General features: G+C 40.5%; 1 protein-coding gene across 2 annotated transcripts in view; it reads left to right on the top strand.

Annotated features, from left to right (window-relative positions):
• The first annotated feature begins 4,369 nt into the window (after positions 1–4,369).
• Positions 4,370–19,755, top strand: part of PLA1A (phospholipase A1 member A) — a 54,908-nt gene continuing 39,522 nt past the window's right edge. The window contains exon 1 of one of the 2 annotated variants that reach the window (XM_036447458.2): positions 4,370–4,611. In XM_036447458.2, the coding sequence (XP_036303351.1) occupies positions 4,536–4,611 (76 nt within the window). In that variant the 5' untranslated portion in view covers positions 4,370–4,535. The remainder of the gene's footprint in view (positions 4,612–19,755) is intronic. The other variant, XM_036447457.2, reaches the window with a different exon arrangement.

The following is a 19,755-nucleotide window of genomic DNA, read 5'->3' as shown; positions in this document are numbered from 1 at the left end:
CCCCCCAAACTGTCTTCCCCTGCTGGCCTGGTCACTCCTAACTGCCCTCCTTTGTATGCCTGATTGCCCCAATCTGCCCTCCTTACAGGTTTGGTCCCTCCCAACTGCCGTCCCTGCAGGCCATCTTGTGGTGGTCATCTTGTGTCCACATGGGGTGGTCATCTTGTGTGTTGGAGTGATGGTAAATTTGCATATTACCTCTTATTATATAGGGGATTTTTCATTCATCTGTTGAAAACACTTAGGTTGTTTGCACATCTTGGCTATGCTGCATAAGGCTGCAGTGAACACAGGAGTGCAGATACCTCTTCAAGATCCTGTTTTCATTTCCTTTGGAGATACACCCAAAAGTGGGAATCCCAATGCAGTTTAATCAATTCTAAGACTTTTATGTCATGCTCTTTTTTGTCCCCACCAAGGTCAGTCCTGGGCCAAAGAGACTCAGAGGAGAAGAGGGGACCTGGCTGCCTCTTTCATTACTCCCCTCCCTCTTCTGGGGCTCCTTGCTCTCCCCCATATTGCCCTAAGACTGGCCTCATGGGTAGAACACTGGTTTGAAAGGCTCAAACCAGATGTCTTCTGAGGGGTCCACTCAATATGAGGGAAACTCATCCCTCCTTGTCACAGCTGCTCGGCCTGCCACTGTCTTTACATTTCCTGCTCACATAGGCCCTGAGGACAGATGAGGTTGCCCAGGGGACAGCTAACTTGGAAATAGATGCCACTATCACCTTCATGAGGTTACCGGTCTCAGCTGCAAACCCAGATGTTGTGAGAGGTAAGGAAGATTCCCCATTCCTGTACCCACACCCCGCATCCCCTCAGAACTATGACTCATGACTTTATGTGCAGAAGGGAGATCTGACCACAGAGCAGTACTGCTACCTCCTAACAAGTCTTACAGGAATTTGTTTTTCAAATCCTTCCATTCTTTTGAGAACGTGGGGGGTGGGGGAGTAGGAGGGTAGGGGCTTAGTATTTGCTGTTTTATGGTATTAGACTTTAGCCACAATTGGAGACAATAGGGAAAGACTTTAGAAAACCTAGTATATTTGCTTTGCAGATCCTCACTCTTCATCACAGGCACACTTCAAAACGAATTTGGACTTTCAGACTCCATTTTCTCAAGCCGCAAAACTTCTTCCTCAAACTCAACTGGTGACCCTGCTTCCTATTTCTCTGAGGGGGAAAGGAGCAATCAGCAGAGAGCATTTGCACACTCCCGTCACCACCTCTGCCCATCCACCTGCATCTGGGTCCATGATCTCTGGCTTCTCTCCTGACTGTGAATGTTGGTGTGTGGGTGTGTATGGGGGGAGAGGGGGAAGGGAGGGAGGGAGGAAGAGAGAGAAGGTGAGAGGATAAGAATGAACAGGGGAAAGAGATAAGAAACTTAATTATAAGGACAATTTTACAGAAATAAATAAAAATGATCTGACACAGTATAAATTTGTCATTCTTACCAAGTTAATATATATAAACTGCTATGTGATGGTGCTTCATTTGCTTGCTTTGTTACCTAGGATTGCTAGATGTTGTTAGCTGTCTTGGCAATATGTATCTTTTTAAAATCTGCAAAATTAACATTGACCTCATCCATCCACCCTTCTCCAAGCTTCTTCAGCCACCACATCTCTCCAGGGCAAGTAAATGTGCCTTTTTTTTTTTTTTTTTTTTTTTTTTTTTTTTTTAAACAGCCACAGAGCTCCTGGGGAAAAGATGAAAACACTGATTTCACAGCCATCCAGACTACTGGGTTAGCTTCTTGAGGCAAGGCTGCTGGAGTCTGGTTCCAGATCCAGAGGTTATCCAGAGGTCATCCTGACATGGCATGGGGGATAGTCTACTGTTGGATTTCTGTATTTCTGTATTTCAGTCAGTGTATGCTTAATTTCTGACTGGTTCTTTTCCTTTTTTTTTTTTTTTTTTTTTTTTGCATTCTCATTAAGATCCTAAAAGGTCTCACTAAGTTCCTTGGAGGTTTCTAGAAGATTCTTGAGTAACCTTATAACAGTGGTTTTGAATTCTATATCCAGTAGTTTGCTTTCCTCCATTTCTTTGTCTCTGCATTTTGACCATTTCCCTGTGTTGATGGAGTGGCTTTGTGTGATAGGTGACCTATAGGGCCTAGTGGTTTAGCCTCCCCAATCACCTGAGGTAGACACTCTTAGTGTACCTTTTTGTAGGCTGGGTGCATAGTCTTGTTGTAGTTAAGCCTTGATTGCTGTTGGTACACTGAGGGAAATTGACCTCCAGGCCAATTGGCTGTGAGGATCAGCTGTGTCTATAATGGAAGAACTTCTGTGCTGGAGATACCCTTATGGGGCAGGACTTGCTTTAGTGGGGCTTTGGTGCTCACTGAGTCTGCCTCTTGAGTGTATCACTTATGGATGTGAAGAGTTGAAATCTGGTGTTGTCTCACACTGAGCACTAGGTACACTGGCTCCTGGATCTTCAAGGAGGGACAAGTCAGTTACCATCTAAGGCCACCCAGCAGGAACTACAGAGAGATTTGCAAATTTCTCCTCTTTGTTTGGGGTTTGGAAGTTTTGGAGCTGTCTGACCCAGATGTAAATTTGTTAGGTAAAGCTGCGAAAGGGAAGGCCATTCATAGGCAAAAGCCACTGCACACAGCTCTGGTGGGTTAGTAAATTTGGCAGGGTGGGGTCTCAAAGAATCACTAGTGTGTGGCAACAAGCGATGGCTGCCAGTCAGCCTTCTCTGCATCTCTGCATTTCCATGCCCCCAATCTTGCACACCAGCGCAGTAAACAATGATTCCTGTGCACACCTCTGCGAGAAAGCCACCCTCACTTTCTGACCTGATGCCAGACAGTCCAGTTTCTCCCTGTAGAAGTCTGGGTCCCCAGAGTCTCGGCGGAAACTGGAGTTCAGAGCAGTTGGGAGCTGTGTCTCCCTCCCCCTTGAAAAAGACAGCTGTGTCCTCAGTTGCCAGCCCTCTCTGCACATGCCTCCATACCTCTGCTTTTCTGGGGCTCTGCACATCCCACACAGTCTCAATGCGCTTTTTCTTTCCTTCTAGGTGTAGAATCTCTGCTCAGCTAGCTTTCCTGTAGTTTTGTCTTTTATTGTAGTTTTGGTGTGGTTGTGAGAGGCAGCACATACAGGTATATACCTTATGCCACCATTTTGGTTTTTTTCTTTCCTTTTTGGTAATTTTCTTTCCTTTCCCTTCTCCTTCACAGGTGTCAGGCCTGCATCACAGTCTAAAGTCTCCCCCTCCTTTCTTCACTTCCCTTATTCTCCACAAGTGTTATCCCCAGTAATTATCATGCCCATCTAGTCCCATCTTGGCATCTGCTGCTCTGAGGACCTGAACTTATGCACCTGACTTGACCTCTGACATCAGAACAGCCTTCAGTTGGGCCCTGTTTACTGCCATGCCCCTTCCTGGGGACAGCATCCTTGATCAGTGGGATCATCAGCAATGGGAGAAGCAAGGGCTGGACTCTCCCAAGTCATTTTATCCTTGTCTCCTGCAGGCCTGGCCCATCCACGTTGGCATGGTACCAATACCTCTTCAGGTGCCGTGGTTCAGAGCACAGTTCACTCACTTTCCCAGAAAGTTCAATACTGGCCCTGCTGGGGAGTTCTCTGCCTCATAGCAACGTGTTATAGTTTAAGGATCTGAGCAAGTACCCTGCCCTTCCACTTCCCCTGAAACACCTAGAACCAGCTCTCTGTGGTTTCTGCCTCTCCTTTGGGCGGAAGAGGCCACAGGTACACTGGAAACACCCTGGTTCCAGGCTAGCTCTGCCACTCTAGCGACAGGGTCGCTAGAACATCATTTTCTTTCTCTGCTATTCAGTTGTTTTATTTGCAAATCAAAAAGTTGAAGAAGAAAAAAAAAAAAAAACCCACAAAAAGAAGCTGAGCATCTCTTCCTAGAGACTGAATTTCACTTCTGGCCCCAAGGCTCCCCGAAAGGCTAGTACTCTCCAGAGGCAAACTTTGTCTTCTTCCATTCTGCCCATTAAACACACACTGAACATGCATTATTAGCTCAGCTCTGCGGCAGACACTGGGGATTCAAACGTCTAAAAGAGGTCTTTGCCCTCACATTGCTCAGAGTCTTCCTAGGGAGACAAACATGTCCACAGATAATTCCAGAACAATGAAGGTTTTGTAATCACCAAGAGATGAAAGACTTCTGCTTCAGCTTTTACTAACATTTTGTAATGGGAAGTGGGAGAGGTGCAGGAAATAGTTTTCTGGTGACGTTTGGCTCAGAGAGGAAGGACAATGTGTTTCAATGTCCCGCACTTTAAAAGAAGAAAAAAAAAAGGAAAGAGAGAAAAAAAAGAGTATTTATTTTCATTGAGAAGAAGAAACCAAAAAACGGTAGAGGTTGAACAATTAGGGAGAGTTTATTTTTTCTTTTACAGGCCATGAGGCTAGTTAACGATTAGCAAGACCCACGTGGGCGTTTGGTGTTCAAAACTGTGAGTGGCTGGGTTGTGTGATGTTTTAGGCATTTGGGTCAGCTATCCCCCAGCTCCGAGAGTGAGCTCAGCCATGCGCCCAGGCCTCCGGGAGAGATGCTTCTTCTGGTCGTGGGGGCTCCTTTTGTGGTTCAGCGGTGGAAGTGCAGGTAAATTGGGGACTCAGGCCTTGGGTGGGATGACTCAACCCATTACGTTATGTGTTGCTAATCCTTGGAAGGCCCCCTAAAAGTCCTCTCTCCTGAGATGAGTTTACAAGAAGGAGAAAAAGGCCTATAATCATAATGGGAAGGTAATCTTTCTCAAGTCAAAAGATTCAGCTTCCCTAGTTGTTCTACTCATTTTTTCTAAAAACCTCACTACTCATTTTCACCTTGCATAAGTCAAGGTGACTATAAGAAAATAAAATTTGCCAAAACCGCTCTGGCTCAGTGGATAGAGCGTCGGTCTGTGGACTGGAAGGTCCCAGGTTCGATTCCGGTCAAGGGCATGTACATTGGTTGCAGGCACATCCCCCATAGGGGGGAGTGCAGGAGGCAGCTGGTTGATGTTTCTCTCTCATCGATGTTTCTAGCTCTCTATCCCTCTCCCTTCCTCTCTGTGGAAAATTAATAAAATATTTTTTAAAATATATTTTAAAAAAAAGAAAAGAAAATCTAATTTATTCCAAAATGTGATTCTTTTTCACCCACTAAATATTCACTGTCCCAAGATATAAATTTTCCTAACTAATGATTCTGTCACTGCGCTTGTTAGACGTACTTTTTAATATTGCTGCCCCGACTCAAACCCAGGCTTATCACCTCTCTGAGTAATAACTAGCCCCTGCCAGCTGTGGTGCCTGCCAAGACAACTTCCCGAAGATGCTATTTGCATTCTCCCTTTCCAGTTAAAAACCCCACCCGCCTCGGACTTACAAATCGAAACCCTACTATTGAGATCGTCTGATGGTGAAGATCCTTGCCCGCCTCCAGCAGTGGCCCCATCCTTAGAAAGCTTCCCTCCCTGTGGGCCCAAGCAGACTGCTTTTTATTCTTATTTTTTGTTGTTAATCCTCACCCAACGATATTTCCCCCATTGATTTTTAGAGAGAGTGAAAGGGAGGGGAGAGACAGAGAAAGAGAAACATCAATGTGGGAGAGAGATATTGACTGGTTGCCTTGTGAAAGCACCCGGACCAGGGCTGGGGATCAAGCCTGTAACAGAGGTACGTGACCTTGACTGGAATCAAACCCAAGTCCCTTCAGTCCTCAGGCCAACGCTCTAACCACTGGACAGCCAGCTAGGACTTAAAAGACATTTAATCCTCATTCCCCAGTTTTAGAGAGTGGCATTCCATCTGCCTGGAGTTTCTCATACTACCTTTTGTTCATTCCAGCTCTTCACAACTTGCAAGAGGGCTTTCATGATTCCTATCTCCCTTGCAATACTTCATTCCTCTACTCAGCCCTCCTTCTCTGCTCCAAAGTTCAGCTTGCATGAGTATATTTACTATCTGCATTAATGAGTTGCTTTTAAAAGGTGCTGCCTAGCATCATGTGTCGTGTGTGTGTGTGTGTGTGTGTGTGTGTGTGTATAAAATGACCTCTTTCTCTCTCTAATACAAATACTAATATATATGTATTTGTGTGTGTGTGTGTGCGTGTGTATGAGAGAAAGAGAGAGAGAAAGAGAAAGAGAGAGAGAGAGAGAGAGAGAGAGAGATCCTCCCATGTCAATATACAGAGCTATTTTGTTTTTACAAATGGCTGTTTATACACTATATTCTAAATTTGAAAGGATTTATATCTTACACATTTTTGATAGACATGAAATAAATTGCTTTGTAAAGAAGTTATAACTATTTATTAGTATGTGAACAAACCATTTCCCCACATCTCTGCTAACACTTGTAATATCAAAAGTTTTTCATATTGTCAGTAGGATAGGAAAAATAGTATTATATTGTCTTAATTCTTCTTTTTTATTATGATTTCTGCTTCTGGTGTCTTGCTTAAGCAATTATCCTGTAAAGATAATATCTCATATTTTCTTCTAAATCCTACAGACTAGTCCAATCAGACTAAAATCACCTGGGATAAATCCTTTGGTCATGGCATATTTTATTTTTTATTATTTTTTAAAATTATTGTTTAAAGTATTACACATGTCTCATTTCCCCCCCACCCTACTGTTTGTGTCCATTGGTTATGCTTATATGCATGCAAGTCCTTTAGTTGATCTCTTACCCCCTGGTTGGATGGTCTGTTCAATGCTTCTATGTCTCGGGGTCTATTTTTCTTCATCAGTTTATGGTGTTCATTATTTTCCACAAATGAGTGAGATCATGTGATATTTATCTTTCTACAACTGGCTTATTTCGCTTAGCATAATGCTCTTCAGGTGCATCCATACTATTGAAAATGGTAAGAGTTCCTTCTTTTCTTACAGCAGCAAAGTATTCCACTGTGTAGATGCAACACAGTATTTTAATCCACTCATCTGCTGATGGGCACTTAGGCTGTTTCCAAATCTTAGCTATGGCAAATTGTGCTGCTATGAACATAGGAGTACATTTATCCTTTCTGATGGTGCTCCTGGTTTCTTGGGATATATTCCTAGAAGTGAGATTACTGGGTCCAGTGGAAGTTCCATTTTTAATTTTTTTGAAGAAACTCCATACTGTCCTCCATAGTGGCTGCACCATTCTGCATTCCCACCAGCAATGCACAAGGATTCCTTTTTCCCCACATCCTCCCCAGTACTTGTCGTTTGTTGATGATAGCCTTTCTGACAGGTGTGAGATGGTACCTCACTGTCTTTTTGATTTGCATCTCTTGGATGATTAGTGACTTTGAGCATGTTTTCATATGTCATTGGCCTTCTGTATGTCCTCTTTTAAAAAGTGTCTATTTAGGTCCTTTGCCCATCTTTTAGTAGGATTGTTTATCTTCCTTTTGTTAAGTTGTATGAGTTCCCTATAAATTTTGGAGATCAAACCCTTGTTGGATATAACATTGGCAAATATGTTCTCCCATGCAGTGGGCTTTCTTGTTGTTTTGTTAATGGTTTCTTTTTCTGTGCAGAAGCTTTTTATTTTGTTGTAGTCCCATTTGTTTATTTTCTCCTTAGTTTCCATTGTCCTAGGAGCTGAGTCTGTAAAGATATTGCTATGACATGTGTCTGATATTTTGTTGCCTATGGATTCTTCTAAGATTTTTATGGTTTCCCATCTTACATTTAAGTCCTTTATCTATTTTGAGTTTATTTTTGTGTATGGTATAAGTTGGTGGTCTAGTTTCACTTTTTTGCATGTATCTGTTCTATTTTCCCAACACCATTTATTGAAGAGACTGTCTTGACTGCATTGTATTCTCTTGCCTCCTTTGTCAAATATTAATTGAGCATAATGGCTGGGTCAATTTCTGGGTTCTCTGTTTTGTTCCATTGGTCTGTATGACTGTTCTTGTGCCAGTATCAGGCAGTTTTGAGAACTGTGGCTTGTAATATAGCTTGTTATCTGGTATTGTGATCCCTCCAACTTTCTTCTTTTTTCTCAAGATTGCTGCAGCTGGTCATGGCATATTTGAAAAAAAATATTTTTTAAATTTCACACTGTACTTTTTTCTTTTGGTTTTTGGTTAATCCTCACCAGAGGATATTTTTGCTATTGATTTTCGGAGAGAGTAGAAAGGAAGGAGAGATGGGGAGAGAGACAGACAGGAAAGAAACATCCATGTGAGAGAGACATGTTGATTAGTTTTCTTCCTGCATGTGCCTGACCAGGCCAGGGCTCAAACCTGCAACCCAGGTATGTGCCCTTGACCCTCTGGTGTGTGCATCAGTACCCTGACCACTGAGAACATCAGCCAGGGCCAGACCATGTATTTTTATTTTTATTTTATTTTATTTTATTTTTATTTTTATTTTATTTATTTTTTATTTGCCCCCCTCCCTCCCTCCCACACATCCCCTCCCTCCCCAGAGTTTTGTGTCCATTGGTTGTACTTATATGCATGTATAAAAGTCCTTCGGTTGATCTATTATCTCTCCCAGATCTTCCTCCCCTCCCTGCTGTAATTTGACAGTTGATATACTGTCTCTATATCTATCTTTTGGTTCATCAGTTTATAATGCTCTTTATTACCCACAAATGAGTTAGGTCATGTGGTGTTTCTCTTTCATTGATTGGCTTATTTCACTCAGCATGATGTTCTCCAATTCTATCCAGGTTGTTGCAAATGATGAGAATTCCTTCTTTTTTATGGCAGCATAGTATTCCATTGTGTAGATGTACCATTGTTTTTGGATCCAATCATCTGCTGACGGACACTTAGGCTGTTTCCAAATTCTGGCTATTGTAGATTGTGCTGCTATGAACATAGGGGTGCATATATCCTTTCTGAATGGTGTTTCTAGTTTCTTGGGATATATTCCTAGAAGTGGGATTACTGGGTCAAACGGGAGTTCCATTTTCAGTTTTTTGAGGAAACTCCACACTGTTCTCCACAGTGGTTGCACCAGTCTGCATTCCCACCAGCAGTGCAAGAGGGTTCCTTTCTCTCCGCAACCTCGCCAACACTTGTCGTTTGTTGATTTGTTGATGTTGGCCATTCTGACAGGTGTGAGATGGTACCGCATTGTTGTTTTGATTTGCATCTCTCGGACAATTAGTGACTTTGAGCATGTTTTCATGTGCCTTTTGGCCTTCTTTCTGTCTTCTTTTGAAAATGTTCTATTTAGGTCCATTGCCCATTTTTTAATTGGATTATTTATCTTCCTTTTATTTAGTTGTATAAGCTGTTTGTAGATGTTGGAGATTAAACCTTTATCAGTGGTATCATTTGCAAATATGTTCTCCCACACTGTGGGCTTTCTTGTTGTTTTGTTGATGGTTTCTTTTGCTGTAAAAAAGCTTTTTATTTTGATGTAGTCCCATTTGTTTATTTTCTCTTTAGCTTCCATTGCCCTAGGGGTAGTATCAGTGAAGAAGTTCTTTTGGCATACGTCTGAGATTTTGCTGCCTGTGGATGCTTCTAGTATTTTTATGGTTTCCCGTCTGATGTTTAAGTCCTGTATCCATTTTGAGTTTATTTTTGTGTATGGTGTAAGTTGGTGATCTAGTTTCATTCTTTTGCATGTGTCTGTCCAATTTTCCCAACACCATTTATTGAAGAAACTTTCTTGACTCCATTGTATATTCGTGCCTCCTTTGTCAAATATTAATTGAGCATAGTGATTTGGGTTGATATCTGGGTTCTCAATTCAATTCCATTGATCTATATGTCTGTTCTTGTGCCAGTACCAGGCTGTTTTGAGAACAGTGGCTTTGTACAATAATATAGTTTGAAGTCTGGTATTGAGATCCCTCCTACTTTACTCTTCTTTCTCAGGATTGCTGTGGCTATTTGGGGTCTTTTATTGTTCCAAATGAACTTTTGGAGAGTTCTTTCTAGGTCGGTGAAATATGTCGTTGGTATTTTAATGGGGAGTGCATTGAACCTATAGATTGCTTTAGGAAGTATGGACATTTTGATTATGTTGATCCTACCAATCCATGAACATGGTACATTCTTCCATCTCCTTACATCTTCCTCTATCTCTTTTTTCAGTGTCGTGTAGTTTTCCGCATATAGGTCCTTTACTTCCTTAGTTAAATTTATTCCTAGGTATCTTAATTTTTTTGGTGCGATGGTAAATGGAATTGCTTTTTTAGTCTCTGTTTCTGCAGTTTCTCTGTTGGTGTATAGAAAAGCCATGGATTTCTTGGCATTAATTTTGTATCCTGCTACATTGCCAAATTCATTTATTAAGTCAATTAGTTTTTTTAATGGAGTCTTTTGGTTTTTTTATGTACAATATCATGTCATCTGCAAATAAGGATAACTTTACTTCTTCTTTTCCAATTTGGATGCCTTTTATTTCCTCCTCTTGTCTAATTGCAATGGCTAGTACTTCCAGTACTATGTCAAACAGGAGTGGCGAGAGAGGGCATCCCTGTCTTGTTCCTGTTCTTAGAGGGAATGGTTTTAGTTTTTGCCCATTGAGTATAAAGTTGGCTGTGGGGTTATCATATATAGCTTTTATTATGTTGAGGTATGATCCTTGTACTCCCACCTTGTTAAGAGTTTTTATCAGAAAAGGGTGTTGGATTTTATCGAATGCTTTTTCTGCATCAATTGATATGACTATATGATTTTTATCTTTCAATTTGTTTATGTGATGTATCACGTTTATTGATTTGCGGATATTGTACCATCCTTGCATTCCTGAAATAAATCATACTTGGTCGTGGTGTATGATCTTTGTGATGTTCTTCTGGAGTCGATTTGCTAGAATTTTGTTGAGGATTTTGGCATCTATGTTCATGAGGGATATTGGCCTGTAATTCTCTTTCATTGAGTTGTCTTTATCTGGTTTTGGTATTAGGGTGATGCTGGCTTCATAGAAGGAATTTGGAAGTGTTCCTTCCTCTTGGATTTTTTGGAATAGTCTGAGGAGGATAGTTTTTAGTTCTTCCTTGAATGTTTGGTAAAACTCTCCTGTGAAGCCATCTGGCCCTGGGCTTTTGTTTGCTGGAAGCTTTTTGATGACTGTTTCAATTTCTTCCCAAGTCACTGGTTTATTGAGATTTTTAGATTCTTCCTGATTGAATTTTGGAAGATTATATTTTTCTAGGAATATGTCCATTTCCTCCAGGTTGTTCAGTTTGTTGGAGTAGAGTTGTTCATAGTATTTTGTAAAATCTGTTGTATTTCGGTGGGGTCTGTTGTTATTTCACCTCTTTCATTTCTGATTTTGTTTATTTGGGTCCTCTCTCTTTGTTTCTTGGTTAGTCTGGCTAGAGGTCCATCTATCTTGTTTATCCTTTCAAAGAACCAGCTCTTGGTTTTGTTGATCTTATGTATTGTTTCTTTGGTCTCTATGTCGTTTATCTGTGCTCTGATTTTTGTTATTTCCTTCCTTCTACTTACACTGGGCTTTTCTTGTTGCTCTTTTTCTAACTCTTTGAGTTGTAGAGTTAGATCATTTGTTACACTTTTTTCTAGTTTTTTGCAATAGGCTTTTAAGGATATGAACTTCCCTCTCAAAACTGCTTTTGCTGTGTCCCATAGATTTTGGATTGTTGTGTTTTCATTGTCATTTGTTTCCAGGATGTTTTTAATTTCTTCCTTGATTTCTCTGGTAACCCAGTCCTTGTTTAATAGCATGCTGTTTAGTCTCCATGTGTTTGATTTCTTTGGATTATTTTTATTGTAGTTAATTTCCAGTTTTATGCCATTATGGTCTGAGAAGATGCTTGATATGATTTCTATCTTCTTGAATTTGAAGAGACTTTGCCTGTGTCCCAAAATGTGGTCTATCTTTGAGAATGTCCCATGTGCATTTGAGAAGAATGTATATTCTGTGGCTTTGGGGTGGAATGTTCTGAAGATGTCAATTAATTCCATCTGGTCTAGTGAGTCATTTAGGATTGATATTTCTGTGCTGATTTTTTGTTTAGATGATTTGTTGAAGGGTGACAGTGGGGTATTAAAATCTCCTACTATGATTGTATTGCTGTTAATCTCTCCCTTAATGTCCTCCAGCAGTTTTTTTTAATGTATTTGGGTGCTCCCGTATTGGGTGCATATATATTTACCAGGGTTATTTCTTCTTGTTTGATTGCTCCCTTTAGTATTATGAAGTGGCCTTCATTGTCTCTTGTTATGTCCTTCACTCTGAGATCTAATTTGTCAGATATAAGTATTGCTACCCCAGCTTTCTTTTCATTTCCATTTGCCTGGAAAACCTTTTTCCATCCCTTCACCCTCAGTCTGTGTGCATCTCTTTTTCTGAGGTGGGTTTCTTGTAGACAACAGATGTATGGGTCTTGTTTTCTTATCCAATCTGTTACCCTATGTCTTTTGATTGGAGCATTTAAACCATTTACATTTAATGTTATTAATGATAGGTACTCATTTGATGCCATTTTTATTCTATACCCCTGTGTTCCTTCTTCGCTTCTTATTTCTTTATTTTTACAGTAGACCCTTTAGCATTTCTTGCATTGCTGGTTTGGTGGAGATAAATTCCTTTAGTCTTTTTTTGTCTGTGAAGCTCCTGATTTCTCCTTCAATTTTGATTGATAGTCTTGCTGGGTACAGTATTCTTGGATTCAGACCCTTTCTTTGCATGACTTTGTATATTTCATCCCATTCCCTTCTGGCCTGATAAGTTTCTGTTGAGAAATCAGTTGTTAGTCTGATGGGGGTTCCTTTATATATAACTTTCTGTCTCTCTCTGGCTGCTTTTAAGATTCTAACTTTGTCATTGGTGTTTGCCAATTTAATTATAATATGTTGGTCTTCTGGGATCCATTTTGCTTGGGACTCTGCGAGCATCTTGGATTTGTGTGGGTTTTTTCTTCTCTATCTCAGGAAAATTTTCTCTCATTTCTTGAAATACGTTTTCCATATCTACCTCGGTTTTCTTTCCTTCCAGAACCCCTATTATTCGAATATTGTTCTGTTTTGCATTGTCCCAAAGCTCCCGTAGGCTCTCCTCCTGCTTTTTAATTTTTTTTTCTAGAAGCTGCTCTAATTGGGTATTTTTTTCCATCTGTCTTCTAGCTAACTGATGCGATCCTCTGCTTCTTCTAGTCTGCTCTTGATGCTTTCTATTGAGTTCTTCATAGTAGCGATGTCATTTTTCATTTCATCTTGAGTCATCTTCATTTCCTCTTGGGTCTTACTCATATTGTCAAATTTGTCTTCCATTCTTTTTAGCCAACTTAAGATCATTACTCTGAATTCTTGCTCTGGTAGGTTGCTTGCCTCTATATCGTTTACTTCCTTTTCTAGTGAAGCCTGCTTGTCTTTCATATGCGGGCTGTTTTTTGGTCTCCCCATGATCTAGGATGTCTGGTTGTGTAGTTCTCTCTCTCCTGCTTTGATTTAAAGGCACAAAATACAACACAACCAGGTACAACACACAAGGCACTGAATAGAAATGTGTTTGCGATATTAATAACCACCAATAAGGGTGACTAGAACCCAGCTAACAAAAACATACAATCAAACAAAAAGCATAGGCAAATCAATCTTATAAAAGAAAAGCATACAACTTCAGTAAAGTTAACATTCAACATACAACTTCAAAGAGTTAGAGAGAAAGACTGTTTTGTTTTTTTTGTTTTGTTTTGTTTTTAGGACAACTGCGAGGGAGGTGTGAATGGGTTTGGAGCAGGTAGTTGGAAGTTAGATATATACAAGTAGGGTGAAATTTTAGGAGGGGGTAGACAGAAGCAATGGGGGAAATCTAGAGCAGGAAAGGGTTAAGATAAACAGGGTATCAAAGGAAAAGATTGGAAAGAGGGTGAAGGCATAAAGGTAGGGTTGAGATAGAATAAAGCGTTGGAGAAAGAAGGATAGATAAAGACTGTAGAACAGTAATCCTGAAATTAAAACATATATATATATATATATATATATATATAATCAAATGAAATAAAAATAATAAAAATAAACAAAAGAAAATAAGATGAAAAAGGTAAATTAGTAGTAGTAATAATGTTGATTACATATACAATGTAATAATTATCAAGATAAAATCAAGTGAGGAAAAAGAAAAAAAAATAGTTTCTTGAGTAAACGTTGCAAATAATGAAAACAAAAATAAAAAACAAAAATTTAAAAATTAAAAAAATAATAATAAAATTTAAAAAATTTAATTAAAATTTGCAGTAATGAAGGTCATTCGCTTCCTCTATTGTTATGATCCAGTCCTGATTTTTAGGCAGGTTTTGCTTTGTTTTTATTACACTAGAGTCAATTTGTGAATTAGCCTCTGGGGGCAGTGTTTCTAGGTTGACTTCCAGACTCTCTAGAGCACATGTGTCAAACACAAGGCCCGCGGGCCAAATCCGTCCCGCCAGGCCTTGCAATGTGGCCCGCACCGCGCTGTCATCACTGCACTCTGCTGCGTTTCCATCACAATGACAGTTTATGACTGTTCAGTAAACCATTCGGCCCGCGATTTAGGCTGGATTTTAAATTTTGGCCCCTTCTCTGATTGAGTTCGACACCCCTACTCTAGAGCCTCTGCAGCCCCCCCCCCCCCCCCCCCCCCCCCCCCCCCCCCCCCGCCCCGTCCTCTCTGAAGCTGGAACTACGGGGGGGTGGGGGAGGGGTGGGGGTGGGTGGGTAGGTCCGAGCAACTGGAATCTCCCGCAACTCTCCGATAACCCTCTGAGCCGGATCCAAATGTGTTGCTCTTTAGATATCTCCCCTGTTAGGAGCCCCGTCCACTTTCAAGGGTGACAACAGCCCAACAGTGGGGGCTTCTACTTGTAATCACCGCCCTTGTCCTCCAGCTTCCAGGAGCGCTCTCTGTGCGCCCAGGCTTTTTGTTTTCACCGCGAGCGCTCTCCACCCTCTCTCCGTGAAATCTGACCTTTTCGCTGAGCAGTGGGGCAATCCTGTGAGGGCAGGTGTTCGCGCTGCCTGGGATCCGCGTTCTGGGGGTCACAGATGCTTGGTGGTCGCTGCGGCTGTGGATATTCAGGCCTCTGACACGATCCTATCTTCCTCTCAAGATGGCGAGGTTTCCCCGTCCAAGCTGGTAGGTAGCTCCGGGCAGGGACAGCCCTCGTGGGTGCTTCCCTGTGAGGGGCACCTCTGTCAGCAGCCCCCCAGCAGTTTCTTCTGGTGTTCACTGTCTCCCAGCTTGCCGATAAACACTCACAGCACAAGACCCTCAGTTGCTCTCTCTTTCTGCTTCGGGAGAGGGCTCAGAATCCGCCCATCTATTCTTCCGCCATCTTACCTCCTCTTTTTTCATTCTGAAGCTCTATTTTTATTTTTTAATTGAATTTATTGGGGTGGCATTTGTTAATAAAAGTATACAGGTTTCGATTATATATTGCATTGTGAGTTCACGACAAAGTCGTATTTTCCATTCTTCCATCATAGCTTTTAATACAATGTTGGATTTGATTTACCAACATTTATTTTTGTACATATTTATATTTATTATTCTGCATATATATTAATAGAGGAATTTATCTATTCTTTCTTATATTTCTGTTGTCTGGTGTTGATAATAAGGTCCTTATAACCTCATAAAATAAGTGTCAATACAAGGTAAATATAAGTGTTAATATAAGGTAAAGAGTATCTGTACTTCAAAAGCTTGGTGGAGTTTTCAAATGAAACCAGCTGGCATTAGTGTTTTAATGCTATAGAAGACTCTTGATTGACAATTCAATTTTTTTTAATGCTAGTAGATTTATTTAGGTTTTCTATTTCTTCTTAAATCAGTTTCAGTAAATTATATTTTTTTCTAGAAAATTATTTATTTTTTACAGTTTTTCAATGCATTTGTCTGGGGATTTTTAAAAAATATATATACTTTATTGATTTTTTACAGAGAGGAAGGGAGAGGGATAGAGAGCTAGAAACGTCGATGAGAGAGAAACATCAACCAGCTGCCTCCTCCACACCCCCTACCGGGGATGTGCCCGCAATCAATGAAAATGCCCTTGACCGGAATTGAACCCGGGACCTTTCAGTCTGCAGACCGACGCTCTACCACTGAGCCAAACGGGCTTCGGCTGTCTGGGGATTTCTAAAGGATATCTTTTTTATAGGTGATAAAGAGAAAGTTTAACAAAAGGAATAAAAGGAACACTAGTAAAAGTTTAAATACTTAAAAGAATATCTTTTAATCATTAATATTCTGCTGTTTAATCTGCCTAGTATAGATTTATTTATTTATTCAATGTTGGTCATTACCCTGAGTATCATTTTGATTAGTGAACTCATTCTTAGCAATTATCCTTTCAAAATATTGCTTCTTCTCCCATTCTCTTCCTTTAGAGGATGACTACTAGATTCATGATGTAGGAACCTCTCCATCTATTGCTTATACCAGGGGTCTGCAACCTTTAAGACATAAAGAGCCACTTGGACCCGTTTCCGAAGGAAAAAAACACCTGGGAGCCGCAAAACCATTGCAACATTTAAATCAAATATAACACTGCATATATTGTTTCTTACCTTAATGCTATATACCGGATCATGCAGTTAGCTGTCAATCTGAAGAAAAAAAGGACTTTTTCACTTAACAATGTAAAATATATTTTTGCAAATTAATAGCTAATTAAAATATTTAATTTACCTGGTTAATGGGATTTTTGCTCCTGAACATCAGTGCACAGTGTCGGCACATCAGGGCTGTAAGATGTTACCTTCGTTTTCACACAGGCTTGCAAGTTGTCGGAGCCGCGGTAAAGCTTCAAGAGAGCCGCATGTGGCTCTGGAGCCGCAGGTTGCCGACACCTGGCTTATACTTTTAAAAAATATTGTTAATCCTCACCAGAGAATATTAAAAAAATATATATTTTTATTGATTTCAGAGAGGAGGGAGAGTGAAGAGAGGTAGAAACATCAATAATGAGAGAGGATCATTGATTGGCTGCCTCCTGCACACCCCTCACTGGAGATTTACCGTATTTTTCGGACCATAAGACGCACTTTTTTCCCCCCAGAAGTGGGGGGAAAAAGTCCCTGAGTCTTATGGTCCAAATATAGCCTACACATATACTTTAAAAAAAAAAGTTTTTTTACTTGCCTGGTTCTGTGTGGTCTCTGTGTGCTTGCCCGGCTCTAAAATGGTTCTAAATGCTGCTGTTTACTTTACAGGGTTGATTACATGTGTTTATGACTGTGATGTTGGGTTTTAATGCACATAAAATATTTTAGGACAGTATTTGTTTCAGAATCTTTTTTTCTTCATTTCCCTTCTGTAAAAACTGGTGCGTCTTATGGTCCGGAGCGTCTTATGGTCCGAAAAATATGGTAGTCCACAACCCGGTCATGTGCTCTTGACCAGAATCGAACCTGGGGCCCTTCAATCCTCAGGCTGACACTCTATCCACTGAGGCAAACCAGCAAAGGCGTGGATATGCTGTTTTTAAAATTGATTTTAGAGAAAGAGAAACATTGCTGTGAGGGAGAAACATTGATCAGTTGCCTTCTGTACACACCCTGACCCAGGACCCATCCTGAAACCTAGGTATGCGCCCTGACCAGGAATTGAACCTGCACCACAAAGTTTTGGTTTATGCTGCAACCAACTAAGTCACCTGGCCAGGGCTACTGTCTGCACTTTTTAACTGCACTTTCATACTTTAAAATTTTATTTTATTTCTGTACCAGACACTACAGGATTGATTTCCTTTTTTATCAATAACTTTCTTTTTATTTCCAATTTTCTATTAACTTTTTCTTATAAATCTTATTGTATTGTTTATATTTCATAATTTCTTATGCTCTGTCTTTATTTTTGTCCTTTCACATTCTCAGTATAATACTTATTTTAAAGTCTATGCCAAAGTTTTTTTAAAAGATATTTTTGTTGATTTCAGAGAGGAAGGGGGAGAGAGAGAAAAACATCAATGATGAGAGAGAATCATTGATCAGCTGCCTCCTACACACTGCCTACTGTGTATTGAGCCCTCCATCTGGGCACATGCCATGACCTGAAATCGAACTGACCTCCTGGATCCTATGTCAATATTCAACCACTGGGCCATACCAGACAGGCTATGTCAAAGGTTTTTTAAACTTCATTTCACCTGAAATGAATTCATGGTCCACTTATTCTTTATATATTTAAGCATTTTGTTTGTAGGCTTTTTAAAGTATAGAAAGTACACAGATTATTAATATACAGATTAATGAATTTTCAGACCGAATTCACATAAGTAACCATCGTCTAGATTAGGGGTGTCGAACTCAATCAGAGAAGGGGCCAAAATCTAAAATCCAGCCTAAATCGCGGGCCGAATGGTTTACTGAACAGTCATAAACTGTCATTGTGATGGAAACGCAGCAGAGTGCAGTGATGACAGCGCGGCGCGGGCCACATTGCAAGGCCTGGCGGGACGGATTTGGCCCGAGGGCCGTGTGTTTGACACTTGTGGTCTAGATCAACAAATTAAACATTAACAGCACCATAAAACCCATTCTCTGTATCTCCTCTTAGTCACTACCACCCTGAAGAGAACTATGACTCCTAACGCGACAAATTGGTTTCATTTTTAAATGAAGAGTTTATTTTTGGCCTCTTTCTGCCTCTATCTCTCTATCTCCCCTGAACTCCAACCCCATTTTCAGACTTTCTCCTCCAGTCAGGTGAGCTCTCAGCTTCTGTTAGTGGGGTTTTGTCTTTCCATCTAAATAAAACAATAGCCCCAGGAAAAATGCCCATAGCTATTTTTTTGTTATGGACTGATTTTTTTAAAATGTTGTTTTAAGCTTCCTTTCCTGAGTTAGGGAGCCCCTCTCCACCACTGGCCACCACAGGCGGGCCTGGTGAGGGTCTCCCATGCCCCAACAGGCGGCACTTCTGGGCCTCACAGAGCCAAAGTCTGACAAACACTGTTTCCTCCCAGACCTGGAACCCAGCACCATTGTGCGTTTCTGTTCCTTTCTGCGCTTTTTCTCTTTTGATATCCATTGATCATTACTCTTTGCTTAGAGTGCTGGTTGGAGAGAGGAGATATGGGAACATAATTCACTATGCCATGCTCCATACTCCTAAACAGACAACAGTTTTATCATCTGCAAACACTGGCAATTTTTTCTCCCACTTTTCTTACTAAATTTAAATTATTTATTTATTTTAAAAATATATATATATATATATATATATATATATTGATTTTTTTACAGAGAGGAAGAAAGAGGGACAGAGAGTCAGAAACATCGATGAGAGAGAAACATCAAAGCTGCCTCCTGCCCCGCCCACCGCCCCCTACTGGGGATGTGCCCACAACCAAGGTACATGCCCTTGATCAGAATCAAACCCTGGACCCTTCAGTCCACAGGCCGATTCTCTATCCACTGAGCCAAACCGGTTTTGGCAAATTTAAATTTTTTAAAACTTTATAAATTTATCCCATTTTATTGTGTTGTTTCACTGGCTAAGACTAGGACTTCCAGTACAATATTTAATGGAAGCAGTAATAGCAAACATTCTCTTTTGTTCCTATTTCTGAATGGGATGCCTCTAATGTTTCACTAATAAGTATAATCATTGCTGTGGGCTTTTGCTAGATATCCTTTCTTAGGTTAAGCACCGTTGGGTGCTGAAGTTTATCACGCCCCTTCCCCTGCATCTGTTTAGATGAGCACATGTTTTCTCCCCATCTTGGTTTGTTTACACATGAATTGCATGAATATATTTTCTGATGTTAAACCATCTTCTCATTCCTTGGATGAAAAACCTTCTTGGCCATGATGTGTTTTTGTTCTGTTGTCCTTGATGGA

This window comes from Pipistrellus kuhlii, unplaced genomic scaffold (assembly GCF_014108245.1).
Source record: "Pipistrellus kuhlii isolate mPipKuh1 unplaced genomic scaffold, mPipKuh1.p scaffold_m20_p_2, whole genome shotgun sequence".
Taxonomy (NCBI): Eukaryota; Metazoa; Chordata; class Mammalia; order Chiroptera; family Vespertilionidae; genus Pipistrellus; species Pipistrellus kuhlii.
This window is presented reverse-complemented; position numbering and strand designations above follow the sequence as displayed.